At 49.8% G+C, this 12,090-nt stretch overlaps 1 protein-coding gene across 1 annotated transcript; it reads right to left on the bottom strand.

Annotated features, from left to right (window-relative positions):
• Window positions 1–2,135: 2,135 nt before the first annotated feature.
• On the bottom strand, window positions 2,136–8,721 carry BKA67DRAFT_657577 (polyketide synthase; the record flags this gene model as incomplete). Its single annotated transcript, XM_046107138.1, has 3 exons — window positions 2,136–8,018; window positions 8,073–8,364; window positions 8,429–8,721. 3 exons carry the CDS (start codon window positions 8,719–8,721, stop codon window positions 2,136–2,138), a joined length of 6,468 nt encoding a protein of 2,155 aa, XP_045959920.1.
• Window positions 8,722–12,090: the final 3,369 nt, after the last annotated feature.

Raw genomic sequence — 12,090 nt, 5'->3', positions numbered from 1 at the left:
CGAACCTCGATCGCGGTGACTATGGGGGTGTCGATTGCATCTGGGATGTGGGGACTGGGTATAGCATCGGCACCAGCACCAGAAGTGTAACGGTCTTCCAAACGGCGCTGAATCTCATCGTACTGCGAATTGCCGAAGTTCAGAACATGAGTCCGGGGCATCAAGATGGGTATAGTCATGATGGGACTGTGACGTTTCACTAAAAGGACCTTCAAAACTGCCTCCTTTCTCAAAGCCAGTTTTCCTTTTCGCATAGTCATCCACGTCAACGAAAGACCCCGGTCTCGGGAGAAATGAGGGGCCCACCCTTACAGATACAATGGTATGCATATCGATGCATCTAGCACACGTTCTCATCCTGGAGATGGTCCCAACCCTTTGTGGACTGTGTGGAAGCCGGAATCTTGTCCCCGAGAGCCTATGGCATAGATCCTCGGAATAAACGCTCGTTATGTTGTGACGGTGACACGATCGCCGCATATTAGACAGACTAGTCGTGGTAGGATTCGAGAGTGTGACCTCTCGTCTGCCTGCCGTGTAACGTCGCCGCCTCATGAGCATTGACGCGGAAAGCGGCGGTGGTTGCCTCGACTCCTGGCGGTCGGAGCCAGGTGTGGGACCTCTTCATCCGATACGCCTAAGCAAGCGGAACGGCGGATCTCAAGGATCTCAAGGATCATTTCAAGCATCTGAAAGATACCCGTAGTCGCCTGGCATGTCCGATGACCAATACAATAAACTCTTTGGGGGCTAAGAATCATCAGTCTATGAATTCCTTGGTAGTTGATACCGTGGACGCCGGAGTTGCACCAATCGAGTACTCCGCCGTGGTAAAGGCAAGCAGCGCGAACCCGTCGCTTGGATATTCTTCGAGCAGATCCTTGATCTCTTGTGATAAACGTGAACACGTTGTGATAGAGTACACATGCAGTGTAACAGTAGAATTCCTTCTTCGTACGCTGCGCATCGTCGCACGATCCGTCAGCTAGTACAAGTGCCCCCTAATATCGATTTGGTCATGAGATTAATAATTGATGCAGTCGGATACTGCAATCTTGATGCCGGGTTGCATGAACCAGAGTATTTCTTCTAGAAGCCATGTGGCTACTCATAGTCCGTCTGTTTACAGAGTGTTGAGTCATGACGAAAACTTTCAATTTATGTTTCCATGGCAGAATTGTGGGCTTACTTACACAGACTTTGTTTTTGGCTTATGGAGATACTCGAGAAGCCCTCATTGGCCATGCTTGGTCGCAATTGCTCACATAACAAAGTACGTTCATTCCTAGACTAATTGAGTACTAGAAATAGGCATACCTTTGCCTACAAAGTATTCACGAACACCAACTGAGGAAGAAGGATGCCTTCTCAATGTATCATTTACCACCAGTGACTGATATGAGACTTTGAGCAACGTACGCACAAGAAACGATCCTCGGTTCGACAAGAAAAAAAAACAGTTGATTTTCACTAGAGTTAAGTACAATGATAATAAGTATGGAAGACATAGGAAGTTGGTAGATATATAAGGATGAACAAATATTGTTATGCAATTGGAAGATCTAAACTTCTGTCTAAAGCTTTAATTAATCATTGTCGTGGCGCTATATGCTCTGCTAGGAAGGCCAACGGCCATTTTTTATTCTCCCGATCCGCTAGTGGCCTCATTATATGTTGGAAAAGTACAGTATGGGTGCCATCTACCATGATTATATATATGTTCTCTACGACAACAAGCCAGCCCCAAGAAGAATAGTACGGTGGTAGATCAACAAGACTAAAAGGACAGTTGTTATGTTGGCGTTGAGTTAAATTCAAGCAACCAGTCGAAAATTGGAAGACTACGAGGAAAATATCGATAATTTAAATAATATCATAGAATTTACGGTTTATCATGCTCGCCAGTATGTGGCGGTGATCTATTGTAATGACTCATACTCAAACTCCACATCGAAAACACGAACGCCAGGTGTCAATGATATCCTCAACGATCCAAAAACAAAAACAAAAAAACCGGGGGGGGAGGAGATTCACCATCTGGTAATAATGAAAGTATGTTTGTACAAAGAGCGTATTGCGAAGGTATACATGATTTGATTAAGAAAGCCGAGAAATGAATATAGTGATAGCGAGGATCATGAAGACATGCCGCTGCGCATGAAACTTCCAAGCTGCTTGGCTGCGTCGCCGTGCATCATGGAGAAATGGTTACCCGGCATATGGTGGAAGGACATCTTGCCAGTGTCAAGGTATTCGTCCCAACGGTTAGGGCCAAAGTCGTCGCGGTTGTCCAGGAGGAAGAGGGCGTGACCTGTCGGGTAAGGGTCAGGTCGAGGGTCGGTTGGGAGTTTGCACACACCATCCTCACACCAAATGACAGTAACCTTGGGGCATTTATCGGCTGGGATTGGATCGGCAGTGTAGTTGGACAGCGCCGTGACTGAAGCAGCGAAATGAGGGAGTAGCCACTCAGGGATCTTCTTGGCCGCAACAGAATCACCCTCGCCAAGCAGACCGATAGATGCGAACCAAGCATGCAGACCAGCAGGAAGCGGCTCAATAGTGACAGGGCAAGGAGCGTCAATGATGATTAAGTTGGAAACTTCCTCGTTGGCTTTCGTGAGCTGGTTCACAATCTCGTAAGCAATGACCCCGCCCGCGCTCCAGCCAGCCACAGCATAAGGACCCACAGGCTGACGACGTTTCATCTCTTGGATGAACTTGGTGGCCATTCCGTAGACACCACATTTGTACTCTTCCGGGGTCTTCATGAATGGAGAGAAGAGGCCCCAAACGGCGACCTCTGACCCAATCTCTGAAATCTCCGTGTATGAAGTAGCGCTACCGCTTCCATCAGGGATCATGAACAGCTGCTTGGTGGCGGTACGGTGATTGCCTTGAAGCAGGACTGAGGTGGCCTTGCGGTGGGGATAGGCGTCAACCACGACCTCTTGGACCTTCACAGCAGTTTGAGTTTTCACCACGGTTTTGACAGACTTGGCTGCTGGCTTGGAGGCAGGCGCGGCACGCTTAGGCTTGTTTTCAATACCCAAAGCTTTCTCGATATCCTTCAGCGAAGGGTTATGGCCAAGAAGGTCAGAAGGGATATTTAGACCAGTCTTCTCCCGTAGAATGCCGAGGATGGACAAGCTCATAAGAGAATCCATACCGAGGGCAGCCAGATCAGGGGCAGCGATAATCTCTTCAACTTCGACACCCATCTCATCGCTGATGGTTGAGCGAACAATATCTTGAAGTTCGCCAAGACTGGATTCACCGGAAGCATCGCCCTTGACAGAGCCTCTATCGCTATCATCTGGAGGTGTGGTCACGTCAGAGTCGGATTCCATGTCAGCTGTATCAGAAGATCCGCTAGAGACAGTCGACTCTTCAACAACGATCGTCTCTGATGTCTCGAATTGAGCCAAAAAAGTTTTGAAGAGACCGATCGTAGCGTGATCGTTGAAAGCATGAGAGTCCACGTTAAGTTCGAGATCCTCACGCAGGCGACCGCTAATGGTGAGACCCATGAGAGAATCGACGCCAAGATCAGAGAAAGCAATGTTGTCAGCAAGCTCGTCATGGCTAACACCAGTCTCTTGGGCAATAATTTCCATAACCTGGACAACCACGGAGTTCTTAGTCAGCTTCTTGTTCACAGCTGGCAAGTTGGATGAAGTAACCTGCTTCTTCTCCTTTGTAGCAGGCTTAACAGCGGTTTTAGCAGATGCTGGAGCAGCGCGAGCTGGCGCGGCAGAGACAGCAGCGGCACCTTGAGGAGGTAGCACAATGTTTAGGACCTTGCGAGGGATGGCCTGGAAACGGACATCTCCAGCAAGACCAATGAGCTTGTCGCCTTCGAAAATGTAGGCGTCACCTGACATCATCTTGGTGCCCTTGACATTCTGCATGCGAATGTAGGTTTGGTAGGTTTTATCGGCTGACAGGCGCTCTGCGAACCTCATGGAACCCCATCCATGAGAAATGAAGACTTGCTCACGCGAGTCAACGGCATCAGAACCGTTGAGAATGAAACCTGAGATGTGACAGACACTATCAATCCAGTAAGGGGCTGTGTGGAAAGTACCATCCTCGGGACTTGTTTGGAAAACAACCTTGGCAGTGGCTTCACAAGTTTCACTATCGAGGACGACCGACTCCATGCCACGGTAGCGGCGGTCATAGTCGACAAGAGCAGCAAACAGCTTATATGCAAGACCGCGACCAATCTTGGAAGCATCGCCCCGCTGCTCTGCAGCCTTGAGCGCTTCAACCCGAGATTTGATCAAGTAACTAACACGTTCAAACTCGCCGAGCCATTGCTCGTTGTCTCCGAAGAAGACCTTGGCGCTGGCGTGCTCAATCTTTGAGGCACCTTCACCGGTAGTCCAGGTTAGATCAGCGAATCCTTCCGCGGCATTGGCTTTGGCAGACATGTGAAGAATTTGACTCTTAGCCTTGGTGTCGAATATGAGAGTTTTTGGCACCTCCATGTGACTGACATTACATCCAATATTTGTGGCGTCAGGGCGAAGCAACTTGTATGCGTACTCGCAAATGGTGATCGCCATGTCGCCATAGAGCGAAGATGGCGTAAGAGCTGTGCCATTCACAAGATGGCCAGAACAGACCTGTCGCAAATCCTCACGAGCCATGTCTGACTCAGTCTCAATGATGACAACATCACCCTTGATCTCTTCCTTGGTGATCTTCTGGACAGTGGTAGTAGAAAGCTTGGGCTTAGCTGCTTCAATGGCCTTGGCTGGAGCCGCTAGTACGCCGCGGTTCTTGGTGAGACTCCAGTCGCCAGTGTACTGAAGCCAATAGTTCTTGTAGTCGAAGGAGTAGCTAGGCAAGTCAAGCAGGCGAACAGATGCATCAAAATCGCGATGGTACTCGTTCCAGTCCAGATTGAGACCAGCCGAGTGAAGAGTGCAAAGCGTGCTGCTAAGGGTCTTGTAAGTGGCCTCATTGCGACGGAGAGTGGGCACAGCAATCGTGGTAGCCCCGAAGGCTGCCTTGACCATGTTGGCACAGACAGGATGAGGGCCAACCTCGAGCCAGACTGTCTTTTCATCAATCATGCCAGATTGCTGAGCCGAAACCAGACCTCCCAAGAAGTTGACGGCTTCGCGGGCGTGATTGCGCAAGTAAGTAGGGTTAATTGGCTCATCGTCCACAAGTTTTCCAAATAATGGGGAGATGACAGGTATCCTCGGTGTTTCAAAGTTAACAGATCGAGCAAGACTCTCAAACTCATCGAGAATGGGCTCAACCTGAGCAGAATGGAACGCAAAAGGTACCTTCAGTTGGGTGCATTTGAAACCAGCACCGCCAAGCTGTTCGGCAATTTCGGCAACCTCGTTAGAGGTTCCGCTCAATACAGTCTCACGCGGTCCGTTGATGCAGGCTACATTGGTAGACTCTGCACGAGCACCAAGGGCCTCCTTGACAGTATCGACAGAGCCTTGAACAGCCAGCATTGCATGGGTCCCAGCCGTACACTTCTCAACTAGCAGCTGAGCGCGAGCGCCGACGAGGTAGATGGTATCACTCGCAGACAAGACGCCGGCAACGTTAAGAGCAGCATACTCACCCAAGCTGTGACCAAGAACGGCACCGGGCTGAATACCCCACGACGCCCAAAGCTTAGCCAACGCCATCTCAAACGAGCAAAGGCCAAGCTGAACAACGACAGGCGAAAGCTTGCCAACCTCTGTCTCACTACCGTCAATGAGAGGCAGGAATGATGGAAAGCCATGTATGTTTGCCAATTGGTTGTACTCATCTATGGCGGCGCGGAAGACTGAAAAGTGTGCGTAGAGTTCTTTACCGAGACCAGCGTAGTGAGAGCCTTGGCCAGTAAACATGAAAGCGACCTTTGGTTGCTCTGGAGACACAGGGACAAAGTTGGACTTGAGACGGTCTTTGATAGCTTGAGCTGCCTCTGATAGGTTTCCAGCAGCAACATTCATACGCCAGTAGTGCTGAATCTTACGGGCCGTTGATGTATAAGCTACGTCGCAAACAGGGATTGACGTATTCGCTTCCATCCACTGAACCAGACCCTCCGCATTGCGGATCATAGCTGACTTTGATTTGGCTGTGACCGTAATGACATGGACGCTGCGGGGATCAGTCTCCGCTTGCTTGTAGCGAGGGCCGTCCTCCAAGAGAAGACCGGTGTTACCTCCAGCAGCGCTAAAATTGTTGACGAAGACCCGGCGAGGCTTGCCATCCTTGCGCTGGAAAGGAGTTTTGTGGAACGCAATATTAACACCCCGTTCGCCAAGATCCTTGGGGAAAGTTTTATTGATTTCTCCCTTGATTCCTATATGAGGTGGGATAGAGTTTTTCTGGAGCATCATGAGAACCTTACTAAGCGCCGTGATGCCAGAAGCAGCCTCTCCATGGCCAACGTTTGATTTGATAGCACCCAAGTACAAGGGTCGGTCAGCAGCTCTGTGGCGGTTGGCAGGGGCGAAAACATTGGTAACAGAAACCATCTCAGTTCCGTCACCAGCCTGAGTACCAGTACCATGCATCTCAACGTAGTCGACATCTAGGGGATCAACACCAGCGTCGTCCAGAATGGCAGAGGAAAGTACAGACTGAGTAGGACCGTGGGGATGCGTGATGGAAATGGCATCAGCCGAATGATTCGTTTGTGCGCCAAGGACAACGGCGAGGATTCGGTCCTTATCCGCAAGTGCATCATCGAGGCGCTTAACAATGACTGAGGCGCAAGCATCAGCTCGGCAGTAGCCATCGGCATCGTTGTCAAATGTGTTACAGTTTCCCTTCTTGGAAAGGAACTGGCCACGACTGAGACCTGCGAAAATGTCTGAGTTGGTCATGCATGAGAGACCACCGACAATTGCAGTATCGCACTCTTTCGCATACAGTGATGTGCAGGCAACTTGCAGAGCAGCCGCACTGGATGAACAGGCAGTATCAATGTTCAGACTTGGACCGCTAAAGCCGAAATGATAGTTGATACGCCCAGGGCCGAACGCCCGGACACCACCAGTGATGTAGTAGGTGTCCACCTCTTGAGCGGCGTTGATCTCACGCCAGTCATCTGAGGTCTGACCGTAGAATGTGCCAATTCGGTCCAATCGAGTGGATGGCGTCCTGTTAGGCACGTATCCCGACATCTCCAGCGCCTCATATGCCGTAGTCAGTGCCATGCGCTGCATGGGATCTGTCTGGAAGGCCTCACGAGGCGACATGTTGAAGAACCTAGGGTCGAACAAACCAGGGTTCTCGATAAAGCAGCCATATGGAGTGTGACTGGTATTAATCGCCTTTCCTGTGGGGTCGAAGTGAGTGTCAACCGGGAATCTGTCCGCGGGTACGACGCGATGAGCGTCAATTCCCTTTTCCAGGAGCTCCCAAAGCTTTTCGTGACTGGCGGCATCTGGGAAGCGACCGGCCATTCCAACAATGGCGAGTTTGCACTTGCCAGTGGAACCATGATTGCCAATGGAGGCAGCATGAGAATCACGTGACACCTGTGGTGGTGATCGGAGGATGACCTCCAAATTTGTCTTTGCCTTCAACAAATTCGCAAGCGTGCTGGCGGCCTGAGTGGGACCATATGGAATCACCAGCACTCTGGATCCCTTGAAGTCGCTAGCATTATGGAGACTGCCCGCCAGTGCTTTGTGGAATAAAAGCGGCTCGTTCAGTATCTCATGAACGACTGCCTTCAATAGAGCCTTGGTATTGGTCTCGGTGAAAGCTTTGCCTGTAACGCAGGACATAACCTGGCTGCGAGGCTTAGATTCTGTTAGGGCAGCAGTCACAGCCGGGTCATTTAGCTTCAGAAGCTTATCTAGATCTGTAGAAGCGTGAAGATGCGCGGCATGGTATGGACCATACACTGGAATGGCTGTTGGCCTCGAGTCGAACAAGTCTTTGCTGAAAAGAAACTTCAACGTTGTTGGAGGACCTGAGACCGCAATATTACTGGCGGACACAGCACTTACATAGGCCTGGGCGGCCTGCGAAATTCCCTAGCAGCTAGTTAGAATGATGCTTATTATTCCTCCAGTATTAATTGTTCTCACCTCAGACTCGTGAAACTCCGCGAGGATAGACTTGGCCTCTGTTTCTTTGGCTCCGGGGACAACAAATGTCCAGCTCTCGGACTTTTCAACCGAAGGGCTTAACCGATCTGCTAATGAGGCCACGTGGGACCCAACTCTGTATGCCATCAAGACCACTTGAACGGCGATCGGAAGAAGCGATGATAGCGACGGGCTCGAAGCGATCGCTGTCGCAGCGAAGAGACCAGTGCATAGACCGGAAAGATATGTATTATTGGCCGTGGTGGCATCCTCGTATTCTTTCTCGGATCGACTATTTGCGAATTAGCTCCTGACTCTCCCAATAATATCGCATTGTCGCAATACCCAATACTCACTCGATATAATGGGCCAGTTGCGTTATACACAGCAGCGCACTGTCGATCCCTGGGCATTTGATCGTTTGGGCGTGATATTTCTCGTTTAATTGTTGCAGTGTCCTGAAAATAGGGATCTTCTGTCTTTCCAATCGCGGCAGCCTGTCGATCTCTTCCCTCAATGCGTCGCCAGCTTGGTGGAGGAAAGTCTTTGCGAGAATACTCGGATTCCCTTGTCTGCAAAAGTCGGCCAGGAAGCCATGTGTGTCGAGTGATTGATCTCCAAAGAGGAGATATGCCATCTGGTCCGCCATTATTAAGGTTGCGGCTCTCAGAATCCTGAAGTTGTGTGATATGATATGGTCAAAGCTAAGACGACGGAGGAAATGTCAACATCTTATATATCAAGCTGTTGCAGCTCGGATCTGAGACAGACACCAATATAACATGCACTAGCGCGTCCCCATATCGGTATCATCATATCACTCTGGTCGTCCGTGTAGACAAGAAAGCTTATGGGGTGTACGAACGGGAATGGTGAATAGACACGCCCTCTGTGACCGATCCCTGTGTACCGGTGGCAGATCCGGTCCTGCGACCCCTCGGTGACCGAAGCCTCTTGGATGATAACCATCTCATTTCCGTTTTAGGACGATGACTCTCGACGATTTGGCTACCACCTGAAGCTAAGGCGTGGCTTCCATGCCGTGCGAAGCGTTGTCCGGCGATGCAATGTGTTAACGTTATGCACAAATCCCACGGCAACCTAGTGTTCCGTAACACTGTCCGGTGTCTGACTATCTGACCCTATGGATTCAGACAGTAAAACGTGTCTAGCGACCTCCAGACAATAAAGCCATGACTGTCCTGAGATCTAGTACCAGATCCAATACCACAGCACAGCTATACAGCCCGTATTCGTGAGCCTGACACCAATAGCATAGGTGACCTGAAACGGCGCACAGGACAGGAGACTCGAAAACGGCCGGACTGTCATTGTTTCGTGCTGACCCTGTTCTGGTGTCTATCAAGCGTTGGCGGTGGTGGGTCTTATGCCGTTGGGGAACTCCGCGAAGTGAGGGCCGCAGCGCAGAGTTTCCGCTCACGAAACAACGAAACAACGAAACAACGATAACGAGATACGAGAGATTCACTAGAGGCCCACCCCCCGTGCGCAAGGAAACTCGTTTAAGGGGGAAAGAATTAAGGTGATGTGCTTAGCCTCAATTTCAGTTGACACTTTGGCACTCTGCGCAAAATTAGTGGACCTGGCCTCGCTAGCTGCGAGTCCGAACTCGATTCGCCGACGCGATCCCGTACGCTGCACGCATGATGGGAGCGGTTGAATAGACTTCTGCCACCTAACGTGGATCTCAGCTCAGGCTTTTGATATTGGCTTCTTTGTCCTTGAACAAGTCGATCGAGTTCGGATGATATTCTTCTTTTCTTTTCTTCTCTTCTCTTTTAAACCTGGTTAATCACGCATGGCCAAATTGCAAACCTCGGCTAGATCTTGCTGCGTGAGCACGGTGCTTCTTTTCAAGAAAAGATGTCATTTCGAAATCTCGCTCCAATGCCAGCTTGCCGCTGGCAAGATACGAGGCGCTGAGCAACACCTGTAGACTTTTCACGTCAACACTAGCTTAGACTTACAGGCATAGCATGTGAAATATGCTCGATTACAATGCAGGAACAGTGCCGCAACTGGGCCACCCTTAGTGAAGACGGACAGTTGCATAATCTTGGAATCTAAGTTCAATGAAGTCAACGAACCCGTAGATTGAGAGCCGAGCGCACAACTGGTTCGGTGTACACTAAAAAGCTGTTGTTGCTTTGCTGGAAAACTGCGGGCAACTTGCATGAGCCCGTACGCCATATGACAGGAGCGCGACAAGACTCGATCATAGATGCGAGCTCGGCCAGGGCACCGGATGGGAGACACTTGCGTTCGAACCTCATCCTCTTTCTGTCGTGTTGGAAGCTTGGTCTGCCGAATTGAGCAGAGCCTCGAGCCCGAGGGCACTACTGCAAAGCTGTCTCAAGTCCATATTGGATGGCGCACAAATATACGTACTGATGTCATGATATTCAATGACAATTTGGGTTTTAGGCTCATCGAGACCAAATGAAAAAGTGATGAATTTTGGCATGTGTCAACGCCTCATGGTGAAAGTTTGAAGATGATCATGGTCTCCTCAAGTCGGGGCGGGAGTGGAGAAACTCTTCCCCGGGTGTTGAACCCCTGAAGCTTATTATCACTAAAGCCACCGTTAAGATATGGTTCAGCTACACCTTCAGCCGGCTTAATGTCGATGTAGATGTTCTGAAGTCCGATTATCATAATTATCGCCGCAGGCTGAGAGAAGGTGATAGCTGCCCGCGAATTGATAACGAGCATACAGGTCACTTAGATTTGTCGCGAGAAGCCACAGCCAATCCAGGACCCATCCGTCGCATTTCAATGAACCACTTCTTAGCTGCAGAGTCTACACAGGTCCCGAGGTCATCTTCTGCCATGCTATTAATACTACAGTAGTACTCCTCCTAGATGGCTCCTAGTCTATAGCAAAACCTCCCACACTTATATTCACAAATAGCCGCTATTGCTAGTCAATTTCCAAATCCTTCACTGCCCATCTTGTGAAACAGACACGTAGTATCTCATAATTCTGTTACGGTAAGGAACTTCAACGTTTTCTCGGTCAAGCCTAGACCCCGTACCAGCTGAAGCAGATGAAGTCTGGGTTTCGGTGGCTCAAAACCGTTGTTGCACTCTGGCGACGGTGCTACCTCCAATGCGACCATTCCAATTTAGCAAGACCAACGGTTACTGTATGTCACGTTTGCAATGAATTGCTCGCATGGGTTTTGGTTGATTCTTGTAGGGAGGGCCACCCTCATCATTAGTCAATCTCGTGATTTGACGAAGTCTGCATCTGTACATGATCTGGCTGATTCTTGGACCATCCATGCCTGCAGTAAGTAGCAGCTCGGACATCCGATGCGTAGTGCCTACGCTCTAGGGTCAATGAGTCGAGCTGAGGTGTTCAAGTGCTTCAAACTAGGAGGATTTTTCAGATGATGCCTCTAGGTTAAAACTGAAAATAATACATTGGAATCAATAGCGTCCTACATGCAGCCAAGCATTTGCTCTGCCCATGGACTGCCCCTTGTAGCATCATCATTGGGTGTCCGCCCTGGTACTTATCTTGATGATGTGTCTGTTGAATCAGTAATTGCTTGAATGCAGGCAGGTTAATGAGGCGCTCGCACTATTCCGCATGGGATTCTGATTAGCGATGATTCGGTTAGCAGCCTCCGTCGCTACGCTGGTCATTCATTGCATGAAGTCGGGATTTTACTAGGTCAGGTTAGTTCTGAGATCGTCATAGATGCAGCACGAGTGAGCGAACAACCAAATTCCAGTCCTAGTTGGGGGTACCAGTGATACTGTTCTTTCTCATGAATAGTCCCGCCTATAGTAATAGTTGCCACGAGACTAAGTGACACGGGCACCGTCCCGCTCTGATCTAATCTTGTTCCTGAGCCGAAAAAGAAGCTTAAGTCTGACAGCATGAACCCGATGTAGGGGGACCGGCCGCTGCTGCAGATATCACGCGAAAGAGTTACGCCCACGTCTACCATAGTAACCCTACGAGAAAGTTGCTCAAGCCGATATATGG

The sequence above is a fragment of the Truncatella angustata genome, assembly GCF_020726525.1.
Source record: "Truncatella angustata strain MPI-SDFR-AT-0073 chromosome Unknown BKA67scaffold_3, whole genome shotgun sequence".
In the NCBI taxonomy this organism is placed as follows: domain Eukaryota; kingdom Fungi; phylum Ascomycota; class Sordariomycetes; order Amphisphaeriales; family Sporocadaceae; genus Truncatella; species Truncatella angustata.
The sequence above is the reverse complement of the archived record's forward strand: the minus strand, read 5'-3'. Positions and strand labels throughout refer to the sequence as shown.